The sequence below is a fragment of the Triturus cristatus genome, chromosome 8, assembly GCF_964204655.1.
Source record: "Triturus cristatus chromosome 8, aTriCri1.1, whole genome shotgun sequence".
NCBI lineage: Eukaryota > Metazoa > Chordata > Amphibia > Caudata > Salamandridae > Triturus > Triturus cristatus.
The window spans coordinates 1,386,335,381-1,386,362,198 of NC_140591.1; the positions used below are offsets into that span (position 1 = coordinate 1,386,335,381).

Here is a 26,818-nt window from a genome sequence, read left to right on the forward strand (position 1 = left end):
TGCTTGGTACCTGCGTGACCCCACTATTCGCGCTGACTTGATTAAATCCTTGCAACGGTATTTTGAGGAGAATGTGGGGTCAGTCCTGTCGGCTATCTCCCTGTGGGAGGCTTTCAAGACAGTGCTTAGAGGGGAGGCCCTCTCCTTTATTTCCCATGCCCGGAGGCGCGCACAGGAGGAGGTGACCCGGGTGGAGGCCAAAATTACTGAATTGGAGGGTGATTTGGGGAGTGAGGTGACTGACGCTGCGCTTCACGTTCTGCACCTTAAGCAGGCGGCCTATAGGGCCCTCGTCACGGAGGCGGCCAGGGGCCTCAGCAGAGAGCAACAGGGGCGATTGTATGATGTGGGTGATAAGGCGGGCAAGTTGATTGCGTGGTTGGATAAGAAGGAGAGAGCTAGTCGTGTGGTCCCGTTGATTGAGAGGACGGATGGCGTGCGTGTTACTGAGCCGGAAGGCATTGTTTCTTGCTTCGCGGATTATTTCCGCAAGGTATATTCCCCGGTTTCTCCCTGCTTGGAGGAGGATTCCCATGCCCTGCTGCGTGACATCGCGCTCCCCTCCCTTTCTGTGGAGGACAGGGAGTTGCTGGATGCCGCCCCCACCTCGGACGAAATCGCCCTCGCCATCCGCTCGGTCGCTTCTGGCAAGGCCATGGGCCCGAACGGCATTCCTATCGAGTTATACAAGCTGCGACCGGATGTACTGGCACCCCACCTCCGCGCAATGTTCCTTGCGGCCCACTCGCGGGGCTCCCTCCCGCCGGACCAGCGTCTGGCTACCATCGTGGTCATCCACAAGGAGGGGAGACCACGAGACCGGGTCACATCCTATCGGCCTATCTCGCTCTTGAATGCGGAGCCTAAAATCCTCGCCAAGGTGCTCGCCAACCGGCTGGTCGGCGTGGTGGGCGACCTGGTCCACCAAGACCAGTCCGGCTTTATTCCCCATCGCAATACGGCTCTTAATCTGCGACGCCTGCACGGCGTGCTAGCGCGTGTTCCGTTCGTGCGGGAGCCGGCCATCTTGGCGTTGTTGGACGCCACTATGGCGTTCGACACACTCGAGTGGCCGTACATCTGGGCGATGCTGGCGAAATTTGGCTTTGGGCCGGGATTCATCAGCTGGGTCAAACTGTTGTACTCGGACCCACTTGCGCAGGTGGTGGTGAATGGTCGAGTCTCGGCCCCATTCGTGCTGGGACGGGGCACGCGACAGGGTTGCCCCCTGTCGCCGCTCCTGTTCGCACTGGCCTTGGAACCCCTGGCAGAGTGGCTGCGGTGGCACCCTTCTATCCGAGGTCTCCGTTGGACCCCCGAGTATGAGGACCGCGTGTCCCTCTATGCAGACGACATCCTTTTGTACTTAGCCTCCCCGCGCAAATCACTGATTGTCCTGGTCGATGTTCTGCGCTCTTTTGGCCGCAATTCAGGCCTTGTCATCAACTGGGCCAAATCCTGTGTCTATGTGCTTTCCGGGGAGGCTCCTGTCCTCCCGCGGGGCTGTCCGATCCAGATTGCCTCGCAGGGATTTCGATACTTGGGTGTCTACATTACGCTGGACCCGGTGGCCCGCTACGAGCGAAATTTGCTTCCCCCCCTCCAGCGCTTGAAGGAGGATGTCGCGCGCTGGCGGCGCTTGCCGCTTTCGCCGCTCGGCCGGGCGGCGTTGTTCAAGATGATGTCACTGCCGCGCTTCCTGTACGCCCTCCAGAACACTATGGACTTGGTCCCAGCGCGCTACTTCCGTGAAGTGGAAGGTTTACAGCGCCGCCTGTTCTGGGACGGGAGGCCGCGTATAGCCTTGGCAAAGTTGACGCTCCCGTGGTACGACGGAGGGATTGCCCTCCCGGATATTAAACGGTATTACTGGGCCTCCCAGTTAGCTGCAATTAATCATGGCCTCTATGGGCCCGCCCTAAACCCGGCATTTGAAATGGACAAGATGCTCCTGCCCGGTGGCGACTACAATCGAGCGCTCTACGCTAGCGTGCCCGATTCCCGCTTGACGGGACCCACGCGTGTCATGGTGCGAGTATGGCACGCGGCTAATGCAGCTATGGGCTGGAAGGACCGTTTGACCCGGGCGTCACCGCTGTATGCGTCTGAGAGGTTGGGCTCTCTGTGGACCTCGAAGGGCTTTGAGCAGTGGGACACGATAGGCATCAGTACAGTGGGGGATCTCTGGACGAGGGGAGGATTCAAAACATTCGAGACGCTGCAGGCGGAGTTTCAGCTGCGGGGCAGTGAATACTTTCGGTACCTGCAGGTCCGTCACGCACTGGGCTCCGTCTTCCCAGACGCGGCCTCCATCCCGGAGTCCTCCCCCCTGGAGGATCGAGTGCTAGATGGCCATGTTCCGGACAGCACGATCTCCCTCATTTACAAGAAATTGATAAATGATCGCTCGGGCTTACTGACTGGCCTCCGCGAGGCCTGGGTTGCCGATGGGCTGGAGTTGGACGACGAGGACTGGATTTCCGCGGTGGCCTCTCCGAAGGAGGTGGCCATCCCGGCTCGCCTTCGCTTCGTCCAACTTAAGATACTCCACCGGGTGTACATGACGGGGCCAAGGCTTCTGCGTATGGGCTATGCCGAGGACGGATTGTGTAAGCGTGGGTGTGGTGCTTCAGCGACTTTTTTGCACATTCTGTGGGAATGTCCGAGGGTGGAGCGATTCTGGCGTGGTGTGCATGAGGTCCTGCGAGCGGTTACGCATGTCGCGCTGTTGCCTGAAGCGAGGAGATGTTAGCTGAATGTGTGGGAACCGACCGATTACTCGGTTCCGCAGACGCGATGGGTGACTCTGGGCTATATGGTGGCTAAACGTGACGTTGCACAGCTGTGGGGATCCCAGAGACCCCCGGCGGTGTCGGCCTGGAAAGAACACATGGATTGGTGCATGTTCCGAGAAAAGGTGGTGTATGTGGCGCGGGGGAAGCCTGGGGCATGGGTGAAGATATGGGGCCCCTGGAACGCCTACCGCGGGGGTATCTGCGAGCCGCCGTTGTTGCCTCCCGCTTCACCAGCTCCATCCCCCTAGTTTACTCCCTCCCTCAGTCCCGAGCACAGTGTTCTCCCAGTCCCGGACCTGTTTCCCTTCCCCTCTCAGGGGTTTTTTGTGGATGGTTTGGGGTCCCCCATTTGAGGAGCACGTGCTGCCACTTTCGATCGTGGGTTGCCTTGCGGGTGTGTGTTTTTTATGTTGTTGTGTTGTATAGAATGAAACCGTATTGTGGGCTCAGAGCCATATGGCCCGCGTTGTTGATACCTCCTGCCTTAGTGTCTATGCAAAGCCAAGTGCCTCATTGTATGTATGTCATTTGCTATCGTCACTTTAGCGGCCGGCCGGAAGGTTGTAGGCCCATACCTGTATATATTTGAGATTGCAATAAACGGTTTCCAAAAAAAAACAAAAAAAAAAAAAAAAAATGTGTACTGCAACCAAAGAAAAACTAAGAGAAAAGGCAGCATACATGCTAGCAGAAATGTGAAATACCTTTGACTGTTCTCACCTTTTACTAAAACCTTTGGAACTTTTGTGTGGCTGGCACAGAAGGCACTGTACAATTTGAAGCGGTCCGCATAATAAAGAAAGGATCCTCCCAGAGAAAACAAGACTTTCTAAGAAAATAAAGAAAAGTACATAAAACATGTTTTCATAAAAACAGTACTCCTCCTGCACATACAAAGTACTACTGTCAGTCTCTACAATATTAGGAGTCGTTAAAATATAACAAAGCAGTAAAACACAAACTATATTCAAACTTTTATTGATAATGGTTTTAAATGTAGGGAGTATGTATTTTTAATATTTCCACATTATGTGTCTAATTGGCTTCAGTATAGCTCTCCTACTCACATTAATATAGGAATAGTGCATTGATATTTTTAGCCCAGATAAAACCGCGATGGGTGATCGAATGAATGTATAGAAGGACGAAATCTGAAGCCAACATGCCTGTGGCTATTCAAAGGCTCCAATTCTGCTAAATAGCCTGCAGCTCCCATTTTCACATCATTTTCTTACTTGTGACAAACTAGGGAGGGTGTAAGGAGGGGCTCTATCTAACTTTGATTACATAATGAATACAAAAAGATGTGAGCAATGGGAGCATTTACGATGGGCAGTTGTGACTTAGAACTAACATTTATGTGATCATTGCATTATGCAAATAAATGAATACGTAGGAAGTTTAGGGAAAGTAAAACTGTTTTGCAGTAACAACAGGTAGTCCTAGCTCTATGGTGTTCACTAATGGGCCTCTGTGGCATAAATCAACTGCACAGATAAACGTCAAAGAGAAAAGTGCTAGCTCTTGACACTCAATGGTTATGCTGCAAAACAAGTGAACTCAAATGGTGCCCTATCTATTTCAGATTAATTTTGCTTCTCCTTTCAATCCAAGTTACAGGATTGAAACCTAGAATAATGACATGAAAACAGTATAGCAGAATGCTCTTCCTCTGAAAAGGAGTGCAGTGACCTAGCTTAAACAGTTTATGTTATATGGTGATGCATCAATAAGATACTTTTTAAATGAATAATAATTCTTCTTATTTTGGTGAACTCCCAGCTTGATGGTGACTAAAGCTGCCTATTAATTTTGGCTGGCTTTTTCTAAAGTGGGTCCCATGATTACTGTGCCACTGGATTCAAGCTGGCCTGGCTGTTGAGGGGTGATGCCCCAAAACTGGTCCCAGGATGCTTGTTTCTGGTCCAGGAAGGACCTGGCTTGGCAGTTTGGGCTGGACTGTTCCCAAGAGGTGCAGGGTCAAAACTGATTTGCAGATGGCTGGAGCCAAACTGGAGTGTTGTGGTGAGCAAAAGAACAATGGATTAAATCCAGATCTTTGTGACAGAGGGTGAATGTTTGCATTGTTCAGCATTCAGTCCATCATTTGTTCATTTTTTGCTTTTGTCGCCTTAAGTGAGAAGGGTATGCCCAGACATGGGCCCCGTGCTCATTGCGCCACGGGATTTAAGCTAGCCTGGCTGAAGAGGTGTGATGTCCTGAAACCGGTCCCCGGGTGCTTGTTTCTGGTCCAGGGAGGACCTAGCTAGGCAGTTCGGGCTAGACTGTTCACACAAGTAGCAGGGTCAAGACTGATTTGCATATGGCTGGGCCCAAACTGGGGTGGCGTGGTGAGCAAATGAACAATGGATTAAACCCAGATCTTTGTGACTGGGGGTTAATGTTTGCATTGTTCAGCATTCCATCCATCATTTGTATTTTTTTTGCTTTTTTTTAACACAGCAAGAATGGTGGCTGCTGTAAGGTGGCAAATATCCCGTCCTTAACATAATTTTACCCGGTGTGAGGCTATTTGGTAACGAGGTACATTTTAGAAAGACACACAAACTGTAAGCTTGAGATTTGTTGTTTTACTTTACCTTAAATTGGTCAACCTGTTCAAGCTTCTCCAGATCTGGCACCAGCCTCACTCCATCCTCCAGTGTTTTCAGGAATTCAACCTGGAACTCTACCATTTCAATAAGATTCCCAAAAAGGACGTCAAGCTGAAAGAAAGTGATTACTTCAGAAACCAATAGAACAAATTATATATCAATGCAAAATTATATTTTGTTGCAAAATAATATAAAATCAGTAAATGACATTCACAAAAGCATAATTGCATTATTCCAATTTGAGTACAAAAATGCCCAAAGCATGAGAAGTAGACAAACTTGTCAGAAATACCTTTTCCTTCTGTAAATAGTTAAAAAGATCCAGAGAGGCAAGGATAGTCAATCTCATGAAGAAGCGTAGGTGTTTGGAACATCATATACCAACTTCAAATTGGGTAATGGCAAAGTGCTGCTTGTGAGGACACATCATTTGGCAGTTCGCAGGCTAAATTTAAAGTTGACAAGCTATTTAAATGATACACTAGTGCAAACAGCTGCCAAAATATTTTGAGATACGTAATTAGTGTTCATCTTTAGTTCCGAAACTGCCTTAACCCATTCTGAACTTCATCTATGACCAGGGCCGACTTTAGCACTGACGGAGCCTGGTGCGACAATCTTCATTGCCCCTCATACAGTGTGACCTTCTGCTCCACGGATTCCCTCGCTACCATCCTCCAACAGTGCCCCTCATCTCTCCATAGCACTTCTCGCACATGTATTTCATTTTTAGTTGGAGCCTGGGCAGTGCATGCGCTGCTCTGCGAACCATGCTGTATTGGAGTATGGAATAGAAGCCCCGCTCACTCTCCGCCCATATTTCTCATTGGCTTGTGCCATTGTCCTTCTTAAATGCTGGCTCCTGTTTCGTGAATAGGCTTGTAAGTCCCTCCTTAGTCCAGCCTTGCCTTCATTCATAACCTCCCATGAGGATTGTCCCTTTTACATCAGCTGTTACACTGTGAGTCTCTTTTAGTCTGTAAGCACTATTTTCTTTAAATAGTTTCTCCTACTGTAGGCACGACATGCTTTCCTGCAACATTCATTGAGTCATGCGCGCTTTCACTTTCTAAGCAGCTTGGGACAATGGCGGCCGCTTCTTTGACTAGGTCTCGCATTTATAAGAGTTTGAGCTATTGGTATTGTACATGACAATGCCTTTAATTTATGTGTTAATTATCAAACATAAATAAAAGGCATTGTCATTTACAATGCCAATAGATTAAATTCTCGCAAATGCGAGACCTATTGCATTGCAAATGCTTTTTTTTTTATAGCGCTAATAATACTAATGCAAGGTGTCAGAGCACTTTACATCGACAATGAATCATACATGTGCAAATCAGTTTATAGGAAATGTTACATGAGGCAATAGGATCACAAGGTGTAGGAGTCATATCATCCATACTAATAGGGTTCTTACTTATGTCTTGTCGTTTGCATCCAGTTCTTTCATGCCAATTCAAAGCTCACTGTACTATATCAGGATTGCAGCTTATAAACCGGACGAAACAAAAGGATCTCTGTGACAAAAGCAATAACCCACTGATCTATCTACATAAACTAAAACTCTGATGTGCAAAGTGCACATGCTTTGCAGCAGGCACACTGCCCCTCACTTCTACTTTATGGGGAGTCAAAACTGTGACTAGACAAAACTCTGATTGCTCTCAAGCAGGGACATGAATCAACAGAATTATCCTCACATTATTAATGCCATAAAATACAGTACCCCCTACCCAGATCTCGGTGCCTGACGCGATGGCACCGGTTACACCACCCTAAAGCTGGCACGGTTTATGACAATCATAACATTACTTTTACAACTGTGTGTCTTCTTTCAAATGCCTTCATTACGTTTCGCCAACTTTCTGTTAGCAAACAGACCTACTATACAAAATATAGACTTCGAGTAGGCTTTGTGTCCATCCCTTGCTTATGATTCAATGACTTTCTTGTCTATTTCAGTTCCTTGCTCCAGATACGTTGGCTTTCCTTCCTATTCTTGTGAATGTCCTGCCAAAGGAGCATTTCGGTCTCACTGTGGTTTGATTAGATGAGTTGTAGTTTTCCACTGCTGGCTTCAGAACGTTGCGCTGATGTAATGAAGGACTGTTTTCTCTCTCTCATTGTGTCTCTCCCTGCTACTCCTCCTTTAAATCCCCATAATAAATTATTATGCCAGACTGGTGGCCATCTGGGAGATAAATGCAGGCATCGGTAAAGCCAACACGTTTCACAATTAAGACCGACTGGCTTTCCCAATGCTGTTTAAAAATAAAAAAAATCAATAGCGTAGTGATTCTTTCACTTGGAGAGTTCTTGCTTTTCAGTGTTCTAAGCCCCCTACCCCCCTCGACATACACACCACCAGCAGTACTTAATCTACTGGTGCTCAAAGGTGAATTCATAGTTCACACTACAGCCTATTTTGGTCAGAATTATTCACTGTGCAATGGAGATTATTTAAATTCTGCCCCAAAAGAGACTAGGATTTATTATCTTAGTAACAAGGAAAGCATACTACACACACCTACAAAAACACTAAGGATGAAGTAGTCATGACACAGGATCGTTTTGAAACTCTTAAAAGTCATCTGCATATATATATATTGTTTTTACAGGGCCAGCACAACTCTCAATATAAACATGGCCGCAAACTCATCACACATACAGAAGATTAAGTTCCACTTTATGATGATATATGTGCACCTAAGGCCATAAATAGATGCAATTATGATTTGGAATTAACAACATTTTCATAACAAATGTGAATGTGCACTCATAAGTGGAATAACTCATGCAACACTGTATATAAATGATGTATTTTAACAAATAACTAAATTCCACAAAGCTGGTTTGGGTGTATTCAATCGCGAGGTCACCTGCATATGTTGGCAAATACATAAAAAAATGCACGTTTGTGGTGATTCATAAAACCTGAGCATGTAGTTATCCTGAAAATGGATGCATATCAACTCCATTTAAGGGCAGGAGTAAACCCATTATCAAAGTGTAAATGGGAAGATAACCTCTTAAAAATGGTGGGGTGTTAGAGAAAGAGAAAATGCTTCCCATATGGAGAATACAAAAATAGGAGACAGTTTGCAAGTGCAAATGATAACCGGAAAGGGGGACCTGTTGCATTTCAGGACGTGTGAATGCCTACACACTCGATTCCTCCCAGCTTTCGGACAGCTTTCTGACAGTACTTCTGGAATTCTTTGAGATTCCTAAAAAAGTTCATTTTTGTTGCTAAAACACTTGCCGCAATAGGTACTGCTGCGGGCAGTACATTACATCTGTCATTCACTGGCTTCTTAAGTGGATAACATTAGGAGGCTGAGTGGAGAATACCATGCCAGGCGAAGGAGTAAAAAGTTAAAACAATATATATATCTATATATATATATATATATATATATATATATATATATATATATATATATATATATATATATATATATATATATATATATATATATATATATATATATATATATATATATATATCTGATGAAAACTTTAATATTTGATTACTGAATGCAAGAATGTAGTTTTCAATACAACTGAACGTACACAGATGCAAAAACTGGTGGTACAAACTTCGTCCATTTTCCAAATATTTTTTATCAGAAAGACACCCAGCATACCTCATCCTGAGTAAGGAAGGTTTCTTGTTGAAGTGGCTTAAGGTATCTTTCCATGAGACAATTCAGGTCCTGGAATGGAAAAAACAAATATTGAGACTATTGCATTATTTTCCAGGCAGGATTCTCAAGCAGTACCACGGTTACATTGGAAAATATATGAAGGCGATTGGCTGCTTCAGAAACTGACAGATTCAAGACCAGCGTTCGGTTCTATTTTGTGATTTGCTGCATACCACAAGGACAAAAGGACACCTCGTTCTTCATGGACTATTACTCCAAGCAAGAGACTTAGCAATTAGCATCAGGGAAAATGCAATACAAATTTCTGACGAACTTTCAAGTGTACCAAAACCGATGAACGAAACCAGGGACACACTACCTCAATTGTACTGAACACAGATGTTGATTTACAGGTTAGGTAAGCTAAGAGTGGATTTAGAATTTATAATACAAAATTACACATCACAATAAAATGTAGTCAATGAAAAATTAAATTCTGTTGTAGTGAACAACTTATGATTAAGCGGTTAGTCTGGATTTATTAAACTATGTGTAAGCTTACTCTATAGCGCACTCCCAACTCTCACCTATGGACCAACCAGAGAGGATAATAAGTATCTGAAACATAGCAGAGAAATCTCTTTTGTCTGCAAAGAGCCACAGCATTACAGTATCACATATTTCTATTGGCCTCATAATAATTTTGAGAGTACAGCAGCAGTCATTGCTGACTTGGAGGTTGGGACTGTCCCATTACTCACAGCCTACATAGGAATATCTCAAAGTCAAGATGAAGACCGTACAGCTCTCAAAAAAGCCCTTTGGCACCTAGGAAGGAACGGATTAATGCCAAAGTCACCAGCAGTGATTTTATAACGGAAAACAGGAGCTCATCCACCGTCATCTGATGTAATCTGGCCGTAGGCATCTTTGTCAGTAATATAGTTGAAAGAGCATCCCACAGTGCTACTTCTAACAGCTACAACAGCATATAACTTAGAAACAAATTGGTGTCAAATATAAAAAATGCTGGACCTCTAGATAAGTCAAAGCTTTTGTGGCAAAAAAACACCATGGAGCAGCATGCTTTTAGCTCCTCCCTATATAAGTCAGGGGTAGCTGCTGTCTCCCAGACCTGCAAATTCCATCAGGGACTGGAGTCACACCCTGTCACCAAATGCTCCCTCTGCTGTAATCGTGCTCGCAACATGGTGCCCCACCCTCACCCCTCCCGGGCAAAAGGAAACCCCGGGACCACCCCAAAACACTATCCTGGTGGGAGGGGCTTCGTCTCACACAGCAATAGAAGGCACCCCTATAACCAGCTGCACACCCCTTTTCTAGGAGTTCACCATATAATTCACGATAGTTACGATTCCCCATGGAAAAGCACTTTAGAGACTTTCATGCCCCACCACAAACACGTGATAATAAATGAAGGATTAGCCAGAATTAACAAAAGAGACGTGACCTGCGATAACACCACTTGCACGGGGAAAGATTACTTCACAGCCAACCTGTGGCATGAAACCTCCAAAGGCGACGTGCAGAGGCTAAACGTTTGTGAGAGTACCACCTCAACCTAAAACAGTACGGGCAGTTAGTTCTCTTGCATGCAGCATTAAAACATACCACTCCCTCCATCAAGGGATTCCAACACAGAACAGACACAGGCTGTGTGTGGGGCGCTCCTGTCTTCACAGAGCCCCCATTTAATCACATTATAACAATGTTTGAAACAAAGCTGTTGGGACTTTCTTCAACGTAAAAAAGGAAACAGTGACCACCGCACCCAGCCCCCTTAAAAGCTGTCGCGTGAATGAGGGGGAAAGGGGGGGGGGCATTTTATGACCGGGCAGTAGAAACTCCCCGTCAGGCTCAACTTTCCATTATTCAGGCTCACCTCTGCAAATCCGGGAGGTAAAAATCCACAGAAAATCCAAAATAACTGCCCTCTGGTCCGGTGTACACGGCGGGGTTCCCAACATCCAGGTTAAATCCAAGCGCCCCCCGGCGAAGGCACAGGGCGAGGAAAGCCGCGAGGGCGGGGAGGGCTGCCATGGTTGGTCTCCGGGGTTCTCTTTGCGGACCGGAGCTGCTCTCTGCCTCCTCTCCTGTCTCTACGGCCCCTGCTCCAGACTGCTCTTAAACCGTGGCTGTGGGCTCTTTCCTGCCTGTGAGTCACTGCAACGGGGCCTGGGAGAAGTCTGCCCAAAGTCACCGAGCCCCCTCTAACTCCGGCGCAGGGGCCCGCCTGCCCCAGGCATTGGAACTAATTAAGTATGTTCTGTGTGCTTTTCACATCACAGCCTTAAACTCTGCCCTCCCACTGTAAGGGGGCTCTGGGGTCGAGGTGGGAACAAGAGGGAACAAGCACACCACTGTTTCTCCGAGGCGAAGCAGAAATGCCTCGGAGAAACGCAGTGGCGGTTTCGAATTCGGGGGCGTGTTTTCCTTTACTCTCCTCTTGCCATTGGCTGGAGGAGATAATCAGACTTCTTGAAAAAAACACGCCCCCGAATCCGAAAAGGACGGGGCCTGTTCAGAGTGACGGACCTCTTCTCCAATGGCTGGCCAGCATTCAAGAGGCCAGCCAATGGAGAACAGGGGAGAAGAGGGGCGGGTTCAAGCCCCTATTCTCCAAGTCATTAAATCTCGGATCGAGACTGCGCAAGCGCAGCCTTCGAGCCGAGACCTAAAAAGGAAAACAAAAATGTGCAATGATGCATCTGCCAGTGACTACTTCATTTTATAGGTGCGCACGATAAAATAGGTAGGCACATGCATAATCACGGCAGCACATGGATGGATTTTCACCAATGCGCTCAACTATGGTGTGGGAGATATATATATATGCAACTCCTCTCTCATTCCGGTTAACATCGAAAGACAGGAGCCCGGACCACAGTTTAATGCAGTAAGTAGTTTTAATAGCAGCTCAACAAACCACAGCCATGACGCGCTTCTGGCCCGTGGGCCCTTGATCACATGACACAATTCACAGTTGATGGCCAGCTTTTAAACCATTTTTTTGCATTGTTTTCTTATAGTGACCAGTGCAATTTAAATGCAAGGAATGTAGACATGGTAGACATACTTTTGTCTGGGCAATTGATTAAAAACACAATATTTGTTGCATATGTTGTTACAAATGCTGTAATAAAAACACAATTATTGTAAATACACTATATAAATAAATACATTATATAAATAAAATCATTGTGTTATTAAAACACTTTCTATCTCACTTTTGCTACATGATTTTAAAACAATCAATATTGCTGGTATTTGCTTCCTATATTGGCATTAAATTTCTTTAAAGTACTGTGAGTAGAATAAAAGCATTTGGTGACTCAAAAAACATCGCGGTTTGAATACCGAAAGTTACTCGTTTTAGTTTGGACAAAAATGTGTTTGCTGGAATTGTATTGTCCTATAGTCATACAATTATTATTACAACAGTAATGACTCTGTTCTGAATCATTGCGTTGTTCAAAAAGTGCATGTGCGTATTTATTAAACCTATAATGTGATGTGTAAAAATCACCCCTGTGTAAATAAGCTAAAATCCATAAAATTAACTGTGATGGTTATAAAAGGGGGCAATGAGCGACTCTGTAAATGCCATGTAAGTTATACATATATATATATATATATATACATACAAACACACACACAGATTTTTTTTTTAAAGCAGAGGGACTGATGATATAAGTGGAATTTTGATGCCCAATCTTAAAAAAAAGAATTAAAGAATAAGATTGCACTGGATTGGGAGAGCCAGTGTGGGGTTTAAAGCAGAAATATAGGCGGGTGGGGTATTAGATGAAAGCAGCACAAAGGAAGGGAGCAACATGGAGGGCAGGGAAGAAGCATATAATCTAGAGAAATACACAGGGGCAAGGGGAGAAGCACAAGAGGCAGAGCATAATACAGGACATTAGGGGACGTGGGGAAGCACATGAGCCAGAGAGCGTAACATGTTGTGTAAGGGAAGAATAACGCACAAGGAGGACACCTGGAAAACACAACTCTCATAGGGTGCTTAACCAAAATGAAATACATTTCTTAAAAGTGAGCAGTTGTAGGACAGATGCTAGCCAGTCAGAGAGATGGTAAAGAGGCTATGCTCCAGGAGAGGGGCAAACACAAGTTGGACAAGCTGGAACAAGAAAAGCTATCGAATAAGCAGCAAGGAAATGAGAATAACAATAAAGCCAAAGAATGGTAAGCAATGAGCAGGTTGTAAATCCCTGTAATTTCTTGGTCACCCCCGCAATAGGTATTCCACAACCACTCAACGTATGCGGTCTTGTAGGCTTGACATAAAAACTATTTCACAACAGTGAGCTATAAAGCTGGCAGATCCCTATCTTGCAGTACATCAACTCAGACTGGACACAACAACTGCTTGGCTGAACTACTCTCTAGGTACTTCATGTAAGTCTGCAATTAAATGTAAAAGGTGACACCAGCATTATGCAGTTACTCTCTGACGAGTGGCCTTTGATGCTGATGATCATGAGAGAGAGCTGGACAGCCTTTTCCCAAAACTGTGAATTAGCTGAATAGTTTAAACAAATTCACATCCTTCCTCAAAGGTAGAAACCAATTTTCATAAATTGGTGCTTCAAGACAGCCGCTCTTCTACTGTTTTGTGTAGTGCCTCAAGGAGCAACACTATCTCCTACTGGGATCAGAACCACATAGAACAGCTAGAATCTCCAATACCCAAAAAAGACAGCAATTCACCAACATGCAGATGGCACGAAGCAGTGGTCTTCAACTGACATTGCTGAAATCTGTACTAGATGGACTTATTCTAATTAAAGCTAACCCCACCAAAAAGTTAACTTCTACTGCCATTGTCTAAAGAACCTTTATCAGATCCAAAATAATTAACAAACGAAAAGGTCAAAACCAAAGTCCCTAAGGTACTATCTAGACATGCATTTGAATCTACAGAACTAAGTTTCTAAATTAACAAAACCTGTAAATTCAAAGGACACTTGTTAAAGAAATATTAACCCACTATTCGAGCTGAGGTTTTCAAATCATGTAGCTTAACCAAAGCTCAGCTTGTTTGAACACCATTCTTATCGGTCCTTCTAAAACATCTACTTGCAAGTGAAAGGTACTTATCCACGCATCTGTCAGATGGGAAACAGGAGCAAGAAGGAGTCGCAAAACCAGTAGGAATAGCTTTTTGGACCTACTGAATTTGCCAATGCTGTGCAGTATCGGCCAAAATAAAAGAAAGGGAAATAAATGGCACAATAGTGCAGCTGTGTCATTTCACAGGTGCATGTATGTGTAATGATAAATGCATGCGTTACCAAGCATGGGTGCACTTACAAAATTACGCAGGTGCCATTTTCTTTTATTTACCGCTCTAAGATGGCTGAGCAAAGTAAAGAAAAGCTCGATTTGAGTAGCTTGAAAGCACTTTTTGAAAGGGAAAGCATCTTTGCAGCAATTTGCTGCCAGGCCTACCCGCAAACAAAATTAACTTAAAACAAGCATTGGCATAGCCAATAGGTCTCGCCTTTGGGACCTTATAAGTATTTAGTTATGCAGCACAATATCATTGGTACAACAGCATCAACTGTTGCATGGCTAAACACTTATAAGGTCCCAAAGGCGAGACCTATTGGCTATGCCAATGCTTGTTTTGTTATGGGGGGGGGGCATAAATAACAGGAGGGTGAAGGTAAGTCAGTCAGTCAGTTAGTGAGAGCGTGAGAGTCAGTCCGTGAGAATGAGAGTCAGCCAGTCAGTGAGAGAGTGAGAGTCAGTCAGTGAGAGTCAGTGAGTGTCAGTAAGTGAGAGTGAGAGAGTCAGTGAGAGTCAGTAAGAAGTCAGTCAGTTAGTGAGGGAGTCAGTCAGTGAGAGTGAGGGAGTCAGTCAGTGAGAGTGAATGAGAGTGAGAGAGTCAGTCAGTTAGTCAGTGAGTGAAAGAGTGAGTCAGTGGGATGTCAGTCAGTGAGTCAGTCAGTCTTTTAGCGAGAATCAGTCAGTCTTTTAGCGAGAGTCAGTCAGTCAGTGAGAGAGAGTAAGTCAGTGAGAGAGAGTCAGTGAGAGTCAGTCAGTGAGAGAGAGTCAGTCAGTGAGAGAGAGAGAGTGGGAGAGTCAGTGAGAGAGAGTGGGAGAGTCAGTGAGAGAGAGTGGGAGAGTCTGTCAGTGAGAGTCTGTCAGTGAGAGTCTGTCAGTGAGAGAGTCTGTCGGTGAGAGAGTCTGTCGGTGAGAGAGTCTGTCGGTGAGAGAGTCTGTCGGTGAGAGAGTCTGTCGGTGAGAGAGTCTGTCGGTGAGAGAGTCTGTCGGTGAGAGAGTCTGTCGGTGAGAGAGTCTGTCGGTGAGAGAGTCTGTCGGTGAGAGAGTCTGTCGGTGAGAGAGTCTGTCGGTGGGAGTGAGTCAGTGGGAGTGAGTCAGTGGGAGTGAGTCAGTGGGAGTGAGTCAGTGGGAGTGAGTCAGTGGGAGTGAGTCAGTGGGAGTGAGTCAGTGGGAGTGAGTCAGTGGGAGTGAGTCAGTGGGAGTGAGTCAGTGGGAGTGAGTCAGTGGGAGTGAGTCAGTGGGAGAGAGTCAGTGGGAGAGAGTGGAAGAGTCAGTGTGAGAGAATGGAAGAGTCAGTCAGTGCGAGAGAGTGGAAGAGTCAGTCAGTGTGAGAGAGTGGAAGAGTCAGTCAGTGCGAGAGAGTGGAAGAGTCAGTGTGAGAGAATGGAAGAGTCAGTCAGTGCGAGAGAGTGGAAGAGTCAGTCAGTGTGAGAGAGTGGAAGAGTCAGTCAGTGCGAGAGAGTGGAAGAGTCAGTCAGTGCGAGAGAGTGAGTCAGTTAGTGAGAGTCTGAGAGTGAGTCAGTGAGAGTGAGTCAGTGAGAGTGAGTCAGTGAGAGTGAGTCAGTGAGAGTGAGTCAGTGAGTGAGTCAGTGGGAGTGAGTCAGTCAGTGAGAGAGAGTGGGTGAGTCAGTCAGTGCAGGAGAGTGAGTCAGTCAGTGAGAGTGTCAGTGAAAGTCTGTCAGTGAGAGTGAGTCAGTGAGTGAGTCAGTGAGAGTCAGTCAGTGAGAGTCTGTTAGTGAGAGAGAGTCAGTCAGTCAGTGAGAGTGTGTCAGTCAGTGAGAGTTAGTCAGTCAGTGAGAGTGAGTGAGTCAGTGAGAGTGAGTGAGTCAGTGAGAGTGAGTGAGTCAGTGAGAGTGAGTGAGTCAGTGAGAGTGAGTGAGTGAGTCAGTGAGAGTGAGTGAGTGAGTCAGTGAGAGTGAGTGAGTCAGTCAGTGAGAGAGTGGGAAAGTCTGTCAGTGAGTGAGTCAGTAAGAGTCTGTCCGTCAGTGAGAGTGAGTCCGTCAGCCAGTGAGAGAGTGGGAAAGTCTGTCAGTGAATGAGTCAGTAAGAGTGAGTCCGTCAGTGAGAGTGAGTCCATCAGTGAGAGTGAGTCAGTCAGTGAGAGTGAGTCCGTCAGTCAGTCAGTGAGAGAGAGTGAGAGTCAGTGAGAGAGAGTGAGTCAGTGAGAGTGAGTGAGTCAGTGAGAGTGAGTGAGTCAGTGAGAGTGAGTGAGTCAGTGAGAGTGAGTGAGTCAGTGTGAGTGAGTGAGTCAGTGTGAGTGAGTGAGTGAGTCAGTGTGAGTGAGTGAGTCAGTCAGTGAGAGTGAGTCCGTCAGTGAGAGTGAGTCCGTCAGTGAGAGTGAGTCCGTCAGTGAGAGTGAGTCCGTCAGTGAGAGTGAGTCCGTCAGTGAGAGTGAGTCCGTCAGTGAGAGTGAGTCCGTCAGTGAGAGTGAGTCCGTCAGTGAGAGAGAGTGAGAGTCAGTGAGAGAGAGTGAGAGTCAGTGAGAGAGAGTGAGTCAGTGAGGGTGAGTGAGTCAGTCAGTCAGTGAGAGTGAGTCAGTGAGTGAGAGTGAGTGTCAGTCAGTGAGAGTGAGAGAGTCTGTCAGTGAGAGTGAGAGAGTCTGTCAGTCAGTGAGAGAGTGTCAGTGAGAGTGAGTCAGTGAGAGAGAGAGTGAGAGTCAGTGAGAGTGAGTGAGTCAGTGAGAGACTGTCAGTGAGAATGAGTGAGTCAGTCAGTGAGAGAGAGTGGGAGAGTCTGTCAGAGAGTTTGCCAGTTAGTGAGTGAGTCAGTGAGAGTGAGTCAGTCAGTCAGTGAGAGAGAGTGGGAGAGTCAGTGAGAGAGAGGGGAGAGTCAGTGAGAGAGAGGGGAGAGTCAGTGAGAGAGAGAGTGGGAGAGTCAGTGAGAGAGAGTGGGAGAGTCAGTGAGAGAGAGTGGGAGAGTCAGAGAATGAGAGTCTGTCGATGAGTGTCAGTGAGAGTGAGTCAGTCAGTGAGAGTGTCAGTGAGAGTGAGTCAGTGAGTGAGTTAGAGTGAGTGGGAGAGTCAGTGAGTGAGAGTGAGTGGGAGAGTGTCAGTGATAGTCTGTCAGTGAGAATGAGTGAGTCAGTGAGAGAGAGTGGTTCAGTCAGTCAGTGAGAGAGTCAGTGAGTGAGTCAGTCTGTGAGTGAGAGTGAGTGTCAGTGAGTGAGAGTGAGTCAGTGAGAGTGAGTGAGTCAGTCAGTGAGAGATATTCTTTCAGTCAGTGAGTGAGAGTCAGTCAGAGAGAGAGTCAGTGAGAGTGAGTCAGTCAGTGAGAGTGGTAGAGTCAGTCAGTGAGAGAGCCAGTCAGTGAGAGAGTCAGTCAGTGAGAGAGTCAGTCAGTGAGAGAGTCAGTCAGTGAGAGTGAGTCCATCAGTCAGTGAGAGAGAGTCAGTCAGTGAGAGAGAGTGAGTCAGTGAGGGTGAGTGAGTCAGTGAGGGTGAGTGAGTCAGTCAGTCAGTGAGAGTGAGTCAGTGAGTGAGAGTGAGTGTCAGTCAGTGAGAGTGAGAGAGTCTGTCAGTGAGAGTGAGAGAGTCTGTCAGTGAGAGTGAGAGAGTGTCAGTGAGAGAGTCAGTGAGAGTGGTAGAGTCAGTCAGTGAGAGAGTGTCAGTGAGAGAGTGTCAGAGAGAGAGAGAGAGTGAGAGTGAGTGAGTCAGTGAGAGACTGTCAGTGAGAATGAGTGAGTCAGTCAGTGAGAGAGAGTGGGAGAGTCTGTCAGTGAGTGAGTCAGTAAGAGTCTGTCCGTCAGTGAGAGTGAGTCCGTCAGCCAGTGAGAGAGTGGGAAAGTCTGTCAGTGAATGAGTCAGTGAGAGTGAGTCCGTCAGTGAGAGTGAGTCCGTCAGTGAGAGTGAGTCCGTCAGTCAGTCAGTGAGAGAGAGTGAGAGTCAGTGAGAGAGAGTGAGTCAGTGAGAGAGAGTGAGTCAGTCAGTCAGTGAGAGTGAGTGAGTCAGTCAGTCAGTGAGAGTGAGTGAGTCAGTCAGTCAGTGAGAGTGAGTCAGTGAGTGAGAGTGAGTCCGTCAGTGAGAGTGAGTCCGTCAGTGAGAGTGAGTCCGTCAGTGAGAGTGAGTCCGTCAGTGAGAGTGAGTCCGTCAGTGAGAGTGAGTCCGTCAGTTAGTGAGAGTCTGAGAGTGAGTCAGTGAGAGTGAGTCAGTGAGAGTGAGTCAGTGAGAGTGAGTCAGTGAGTGAGTCAGTGGGAGTGAGTCAGTCAGTGAGAGAGAGAGTGGGTGAGTCAGTCAGTGCAGGAGAGTGAGTCAGTCAGTGAGAGTGTCAGTGAAAGTCTGTCAGTGAGAGTGAGTCAGTGAGTGAGTCAGTGAGAGTCAGTCAGTGAGAGTCTGTTAGTGAGAGAGAGTCAGTCAGTCAGTGAGAGTGTGTCAGTCAGTGAGAGTTAGTCAGTCAGTGAGAGTGAGTGAGTCAGTGAGAGTGAGTGAGTCAGTGAGAGTGAGTGAGTCAGTGAGAGTGAGTGAGTCAGTGAGAGTGAGTGAGTCAGTGAGAGTGAGTGAGTCAGTGAGAGTGAGTGAGTCAGTCAGTGAGAGAGTGGGAAAGTCTGTCAGTGAGTGAGTCAGTAAGAGTCTGTCCGTCAGTGAGAGTGAGTCCGTCAGCCAGTGAGAGAGTGGGAAAGTCTGTCAGTGAATGAGTCAGTAAGAGTGAGTCCGTCAGTGAGAGTGAGTCCATCAGTGAGAGTGAGTCAGTCAGTGAGAGTGAGTCCGTCAGTCAGTCAGTGAGAGAGAGTGAGAGTCAGTGAGAGAGAGTGAGTCAGTGAGAGTGAGTGAGTCAGTGAGAGTGAGTGAGTCAGTGAGAGTGAGTGAGTCAGTGAGAGTGAGTGAGTCAGTGAGAGTGAGTGAGTCAGTGAGAGTGAGTGAGTCAGTGTGAGTGAGTGAGTCAGTGTGAGTGAGTGAGTCAGTCAGTGAGAGTGAGTCCGTCAGTGAGAGTGAGTCCGTCAGTGAGAGTGAGTCCGTCAGTGAGAGTGAGTCCGTCAGTGAGAGTGAGTCCGTCAGTGAGAGTGAGTCCGTCAGTGAGAGTGAGTCCGTCAGTGAGAGTGAGTCCGTCAGTGAGAGTGAGTCCGTCAGTGAGAGTGAGTCCGTCAGTGAGAGAGAGTGAGAGTCAGTGAGAGAGAGTGAGAGTCAGTGAGAGAGAGTGAGTCAGTGAGGGTGAGTGAGTCAGTCAGTCAGTGAGAGTGAGTCAGTGAGTGAGAGTGAGTGTCAGTCAGTGAGAGTGAGAGAGTCTGTCAGTGAGAGTGAGAGAGTCTGTCAGTCAGTGAGAGAGTGTCAGTGAGAGTGAGTCAGTGAGAGAGAGAGTGAGAGTCAGTGAGAGTGAGTGAGTCAGTGAGAGACTGTCAGTGAGAATGAGTGAGTCAGTCAGTGAGAGAGAGTGGGAGAGTCTGTCAGAGAGTTTGCCAGTTAGTGAGTGAGTCAGTGAGAGTGAGTCAGTCAGTCAGTGAGAGAGAGTGGGAGAGTCAGTGAGAGAGAGGGGAGAGTCAGTGAGAGAGAGGGGAGAGTCAGTGAGAGAGAGAGTGGGAGAGTCAGTGAGAGAGAGTGGGAGAGTCAGTGAGAGAGAGTGGGAGAGTCAGAGAATGAGAGTCTGTCGATGAGTGTCAGTGAGAGTGAGTCAGTCAGTGAGAGTGTCAGTGAGAGTGAGTCAGTGAGTGAGTTAGAGTGAGTGGGAGAGTCAGTGAGTGAGAGTGAGTGGGAGAGTGTCAGTGATAGTCTGTCAGTGAGAATGAGTGAGTCAGTGAGAGAGAGTGGTTCAGTCAGTCAGTGAGAGAGTCAGTGAGTGAGTCAGTCTGTGAGTGAGAGTGAGTGTCAGTGAGTGAGAGTGAGTCAGTGAGAGTGAGTGAGTCAGTCAGTGAGAGATATTCTTTCAGTCAGTGAGTGAGAGTCAGTCAGAGAGAGAGTCAGTGAGAGTGAGTCAGTCAGTGAGAGTGGTAGAGTCAGTCAGTGAGAGAGCCAGTCAGTGAGAGAGTCAGTCAGTGAGAGAGTCAGTCAGTGAGAGAGTCAGTCAGTGAGAGTGAGTCCATCAGTCAGTGAGAGAGAGTCAGTCAGTGAGAGAGAGTGAGTCAGTGAGGGTGAGTGAGTCAGTGAGGGTGAGTGAGTCAGTCAGTCAGTGAGAGTGAGTCAGTGAGTGAGAGTGAGTGTCAGTCAGTGAGAGTGAGAGAGTCTGTCAGTGAGAGTGAGAGAGTCTGTCAGTGAGAGTGAGAGAGTGTCAGTGAGAGAGTCAGTGAGAGTGGTAGAGTCAGTCAGTGAGAGAGTGTCAGTGAGAGAGTGTCAGAGAGAGAGAGTGAGAGTGAGTGAGTCAGTGAGAGACTGTCAGTGAGAATGAGTGAGTCAGTCAGTGAGAGAGAGTGGGAGAGTCTGTCAGTGAGTGAGTCAGTAAGAGTCTGTCCGTCAGTGAGAGTGAGTCCGTCAGCCAGTGAGAGAGTGGGAAAGTCTGTCAGTGAATGAGTCAGTGAGAGTGAGTCCGTCAGTGAGAGTGAGTCCGTCAGTGAGAGTGAGTCCGTCAGTCAGTCAGTGAGAGAGAGTGAGAGTCAGTGAGAGAGAGTGAGTCAGTGAGAGAGAGTGAGTCAGTCAGTCAGTGAGAGTGAGTGAGTCAGTCAGTCAGTGAGAGTGAGTGAGTCAGTCAGTCAGTGAGAGTGAGTCAGTGAGTGAGAGTGAGTCCGTCAGTGAGAGTGAGTCCGTCAGTGAGAGTGAGTCCGTCAGTGAGAGTGAGTCCGTCAGTGAGAGTGAGTCCGTCAGTGAGAGTGAGTCCGTCAGTGAGAGTGAGTCCGTCAGTCAGTGAGAGAGAGTGAGAGTCAGTGAGAGAGAGTGAGTCAGTGAGGGTGAGTGAGTCAGTCAGTCAGTGAGAGTGAGTCAGTGAGTGAGAGTGAGTGTCAGTCAGTGAGAGTGAGAGAGTCTGTCAGTGAGAGTGAGAGAGTCTGTCAGTGAGAGTGAGAGAGTGTCAGTGAGAGAGTCAGTGAGAGTGGTAGAGTCAGTCAGTGAGAGAGTGTCAGTGAGAGTGAGTCAGTGACAGAGAGAGTGAGAGTCAGTGAGAGTGAGTCAGTGAGAGACTGTCAGTGAGAATGAGTGAGTCAGTCAGTGAGAGAGAGTGGGAGAGTCTGTCAGAGAGTTTGTCAGTTAGTGAGTGAGTCAGTGAGAGAGAGTGTCAGTCAGTGAGAGTGAGTCAGTCAGTCAGTGAGAGAGAGTGGGAGAGTCAGTGAGAGAGAGGGGAGAGTCAGTGAGAGAGAGGGGAGAGTCAGTGAGAGAGAGAGTGGGAGAGTCAGTGAGAGAGAGTGGGCGAGTCAGTGAGAGAGAGTGGGAGAGTCAGAGAATGAGAGTCTGTCGATGAGTGTCAGTGAGAGTGAGTCAGTCAGTGAGAGTGTCAGTGAGAGTGAGTCAGTGAGTGAGTTAGAGTGAGTGGGAGAGTCAGTGAGTGAGAGTGAGTGGGAGAGTGTCAGTGATAGTCTGTGAGTGAGAGTGAGTGTCAGTCAGTGAGTGAGAGTGAGTCAGTCAGTGAGAGTGAGCGAGTCAGTCAGTGAGAGATATTCTTTCAGTCAGTGAGTGAGAGTCAGTCAGAGAGAGAGTCAGTGAGAGTGAGTCAGTCAGTGAGAGTGGTAGAGTCAGTCAGTGAGAGAGCCAGTCAGTGAGAGAGTCAGTCAGTGAGAGAGTCAGTCAGTGAGAGTGAGTCCATCAGTCAGTGAGAGAGAGTGAGTCAGTGAGAGTGAGTGAGTCAGTGAGGGTGAGTGAGTCAGTCAGTCAGTGAGAGTGAGAGAGTCTGTCAGTGAGAGTGAGAGAGTCTGTCAGTGAGAGTGAGAGTGTCAGTGAGAGTGGTAGAGTCAGTCAGTGAGAGAGAGAGAGAGAGTGAGAGTCAGTGAGAGTGAGTGAGTCAGTGAGAGACTGTCAGTGAGAATGAGTGAGTCAGTCAGTGAGAGAGAGTGGGAGAGTCTGTCAGTGAGTGAGTCAGTAAGAGTCTGTCCGTCAGTGAGAGAGTCCGTCAGCCAGTGAGAGAGTGGGAAAGTCTGTCAGTGAATGAGTCAGTAAGAGTGAGTCGGTCAGTGAGAGTGAGTCCGTCAGTGAGAGTGAGTCCGTCAGTGAGAGTGAGTCCGTCAGTCAGTCAGTGAGAGAGAGTGAGAGTCAGTGAGAGTGAGTGAGTCAGTGAGAGTGAGTGAGTGAGTCAGTGAGAGTGAGTGAGTCAGTCAGTCAGTGAGAGTGAGTCAGTCAGTCAGTCAGTGAGAGTGAGTCAGTGAGTGAGACCGTCAGAGAGAGTGAGTCCGTCAGTGAGAGTGAGTCCGTCAGTGAGAGTGAGTCCGTCAGTGAGAGTGAGTCCGTCAGTGAGAGTGAGTCCGTCAGTGAGAGTGAGTCCGTCAGTGAGAGTGAGTCCGTCAGTCAGTGAGAGAGAGAGTGAGAGTCAGTGAGAGAGAGTGAGTCAGTGAGGGTGAGTCAGTCAGTCAGTCAGTGAGAGTGAGTCAGTGAGTGAGAGTGAGTGTCAGTCAGTGAGAGTGAGAGAGTCTGTCAGTGAGAGTGAGAGAGTCTGTCAGTGAGAGTGAGAGAGTGTCAGTGAGAGAGTCAGTGAGAGTGGTAGAGTCAGTCAGTGAGAGAGTGTCAGTGAGAGTGAGTCAGTGAGAGAGAGAGTGAGAGTCAGTGAGAGTGAGTGAGTCAGTGAGAATGAGTGAGTCAGTCAGTGAGAGAGAGTGGGAGAGTCTGTCAGAGTTTGTCAGTTAGTGAGTGAGTCAGTGAGAGTGAGTGTCAGTCAGTGAGAGTGAGTCAGTCAGTCAGTGAGAGAGAGTGGGAGAGTCAGTGAGAGAGAGTGGGAGAGTCAGTGAGAGAGAGGGGAGAGTCAGTGAGAGAGAGGGGAGAGTCAGTGAGAGAGAGTGGGAGAGTCAGTGAGAGAGAGTGGGAGAGTCAGTGAGAGAGAGTGGGAGAGTCAGTGAGAGAGAGTGGGAGAGTCAGTGAGAGAGAGTGGGAGAGTCAGTGAGAGAGAGTGGGAGAGTCAGTGAGAGAGAGTGGGAGAGTCAGTGAGAGAGTCTGTCGATGAGTGTCAGTGAGAGTGAGTCAGTCAGTGAGAGTGTCAGTGAGAGTGAGTCAGTGAGTGAGTTAGAGTGAGTGGGAGAGTCAGTGAGTGAGAGTGAGTGGGAGAGTGTCAGTGATAGTCTGTCAGTGAGAATGAGTGAGTCAGTGAGAGAGAGTGGTTCAGTCAGTCAGTGAGTGAGTCAGTCTGTGAGTGAGAGTGAGTGTCAGTCAGTGAGAGTGAGCGAGTCAGTCAGTGAGAGATATTCTTTCAGTCAGTGAGTGAGAGTCAGTCAGAGAGAGAGTCAGTGAGAGTGAGTCAGTCAGTGAGAGTGGTAGAGTCAGTCAGTGAGAGAGCCAGTCAGTGAGAGAGTCAGTCAGTGAGAGAGTCAGTCAGTGAGAGAGTCAGTCAGTGAGAGTGAGTCCATCAGTCAGTGAGAGTGAGTGAGTCAGTGAGGGTGAGTGAGTGAGTCAGTCAGTGAGAGTGAGTCAGTGAGTGAGAGTGAGTGTCAGTCAGTGAGAGTGAGAGAGTCTGTCAGTGAGAGTGAGAGAGTTTGTCAGTGAGAGTGTCAGTGGGAGAGTCAGTGAGAGTGGTAGAGTCGGTCAGTGAGAGAGTGTCAGAGAGAGAGAGAGAGTGAGAGTCAGTGAGAGTGAGTGAGTCAGTGAGAGACTGTCAGTGAGAATGAGTGAGTCAGTCAGTGAGAGAGAGTGGAAGAGTCTGTCAGAGAGTTTGTCAGTTAGTGAGTGAGTCAGTGAGAGTGAGTGTCAGTCAGTGAGAGTGAGTCAGTCAGTCAGTGAGAGAGAGTGGGAAAGTCAGTGAGAGAGAGGGGAAAGTCAGTGAGAGAGAGGGGAGAGTCAGTGAGAGAGAGGGGAGAGTCAGTGAGAGAGAGTGGGAGAGTCAGTGAGAGAGAGTGGGAGAGTCAGTGAGAGAGAGTGGGAGAGTCAGTGAGAGAGAGTGGGAGAGTCAGAGAATGAGAGTCTGTCGATGAGTGTCAGTGAGAGTGAGTCAGTCAGTGAGAGTGTCAGTGAGAGTGAGTCAGTGAGTGAGTTAGAGTGAGTGGGAGAGTCAGTGAGTGAGAGTGAGTGGGAGAGTGTCAGTGATTGTCAGTGAGAATGAGTGAGTCAGTGAGAGAGAGTGGTTCAGTCAGTCTGTGAGTGAGAGTGAGTCAGTCAGTGAGAGTGAGAGTGAGTCAGTCAGTGAGAGTGAGAGAGTCAGTCAGTGAGAGTGAGAGAGTCAGTCAGTGAGAGTGAGAGAGTCAGTCAGTGAGAGTGAGAGAGTCAGTCAGTGAGAGTGAGAGAGTCAGTCAGTGAGAGTGAGAGAGTCAGTCAGTGAGAGATATTCTTTCAGTCAGTCAGTGAGTGAGAGTCAGTCAGAGAGAGAGTCAGTGAGAGTGAGTCAGTCAGTGAGAGTGGTAGAGTCAGTCAGTGAGAGAGCCAGTCAGTGAGAGAGTCAGTCAGTGAGAGAGAGTCAGTCAGTGAGAGAGAGTCTGTCAGTGAGAGTGAGTCTGTCAGTGAGAGTGAGTCTGTCAGTGAGAGTGAGTCTGTCAGTGAGAGTGAGTCAGTGAGAGTGAGTCAGTGAGAGTGAGTCAGTGAGAGTGAGTCAGTGAGAGTGAGTCAGTGAGAGTGAGTCAGTGAGAGTGAGTCAGTGAGAGTGAGTGAGTCGGAGAATTCGATCCGTGCAGGAAGCGAGAGGGCGACCGCCTAGGTGGCCGATTGCAGCACTAGCGGGTTACGCTGGGTCAGACTTTTAATGTAAGGCCCCCTACAGGATCTCTGTGTGCAGCGAACCACCGGTGATATTTGGAGATAACCCCCCCCCCCCTATGTTGGGTCTACGGAGCCCCCATGACAGACTCTGGGCGTTTTGGTTAAAGAGCGGACCCTGGATAATAAGGCGCTCTGTCCAGAAATACCTGCTTCAACTGTTAACCAGCGGAGGTATGGCCCGAAGATTGCGGCAAATCCTTCCGGCTCCAAGGCTGTGGCTGCTCGAGGACTGCGCGGAGAGGCTCTGGTGTGTCTGGATATTCCGGATCGGACGCCCGGGGGAATGCGCCAGACCTTCGCGCTGGACCCGCCGAGGAGGGGAAGAGGCGGGGCTACGGGGAAGAGTCGCCCGGCCGGCCCCTCGGTAGCGGACATGCTGATGCAGGGAAAAGAGCCACGGACTGACGCAGTGTCGGCTGCAGCAAAGGCAAAGGCTGAGAAGGGTGGTGTGAAGCAGAGACGGAATAAAGAGGCGAGCCCAGCAAGGATTTCTGGAGCAGTTAAAGGCGTCCCAGTCACTCCGAATATAAGGGTCACAGGGGGTAATGATTTTATCGAAGGACAGAGAGTGGAATTCGAGGGTGAGGGTCCCTGCCTTGACATTGATGCTGATGGTGAGAGGAATGCCTCTATGTTGGTTCCCACTGGGGGGGGTTAGTATAGCGGACGCATCAAGATCTATATTGGCACCCCCGGCCCCGCCCCCATGTGTTACTACAAAGACAGTGACTATGAGCCAGAAAACAGTTATGAATGGCAAGAATATGCAGGACGAAGCTCCTTTATCCAGTGGAGCTGAGGGTGATGGAAAGGGATCACGGCATCCTGCCTCAGCATTGGAGATGAATTGTTTGATTTTGGCATTAGATCCGGTGGTAGGGGATAAGAATTGAACTGATTTGGATAAGGAGCCCAGTGACTGCTTCTTTTCTGTTTCAGAGGGGGCAGAGTGGTCAGATGATGGTCTAAGCTCATCACCAGGGGCCAGTAATTTAAACTCAGATCTTGATGATAGCGACCCAGATCTCTCTGTAACGGAAAAAAAAAAACCTGTGTCCTGTTATACAGAGTCGGGGGAAAAGGGAATTAAGGTGGGATTATTCATCTGCTACTCCATTATCAGGTAAATCACCGACGGACTCTGGCACAACCCCCCCCACGCTGGAGGGAATACATCAGGCCATCCTTTCTCATAGGGAAGAAACGCGTCAGGACAGCCGGAAGGCGCAGGCCGCGATGAGAAAAATGCAGGGGGTCGTCAGGAAACTCTCCAAGGCGTGTATAAATGTTGGCGATAGGTTGACGAACCTTGAAGAAAGAATAGTTTCAACTGAGGCAGAAGTGGCCAGTGCGTCAACCCAGGCGGTGGCTCAAGGCTCTCAAATCAAGGATATCCAGTGGAAGCTGGAAGAATTTGAGAACAGGCAAAGGAGGAATAACCTCAGGGTACTGGGGGTCCCAGTCAGTGAGAGAGTCAGTCAGTGAGAGAGTCAGTCAGTGAGAGAGAGTCTGTCAGTGAGAGAGAGTCTGTCAGTGAGAGTGAGTCGGTGAGAGTGAGTCGGTGAGAGTGAGTCAGTGAGAGTGAGTCAGTGAGAGTGAGTCAGTGAGAGTGAGTCAGTGAGAGTGAGTCAGTGAGAGTGAGTGAGTCAGTCAGTCAGTGAGAGTGAGTGAGTCGGAGAATTCGAT

At 47.9% G+C, this 26,818-nt stretch overlaps 1 protein-coding gene and 1 long non-coding RNA gene across 4 annotated transcripts in view; one reads left to right on the forward strand and one right to left on the reverse strand.

The window, feature by feature from the left end:
• The window catches only part of TIAM1 (TIAM Rac1 associated GEF 1), a 491,618-nt gene that overhangs the window by 66,146 nt on the left and 398,654 nt on the right, over positions 1-26,818 (reverse strand). For all 3 annotated transcript variants that reach the window (XM_085623101.1, XM_085623102.1, XM_085623103.1), the window contains 3 exons: positions 9,064-9,132; positions 5,396-5,521; positions 3,516-3,624 (listed from right to left, as the gene is read on the reverse strand). In XM_085623101.1, coding sequence (XP_085479227.1) covers positions 3,516-3,624; positions 5,396-5,521; positions 9,064-9,132 — 304 coding nt within the window. The remainder of the gene's footprint in view (positions 1-3,515; positions 3,625-5,395; positions 5,522-9,063; positions 9,133-26,818) is intronic.
• LOC146805801 (uncharacterized) overlaps positions 1-26,818 on the forward strand; it is a 117,153-nt gene that overhangs the window by 47,984 nt on the left and 42,351 nt on the right. The gene's annotated exons all lie outside the window — the stretch shown is intronic.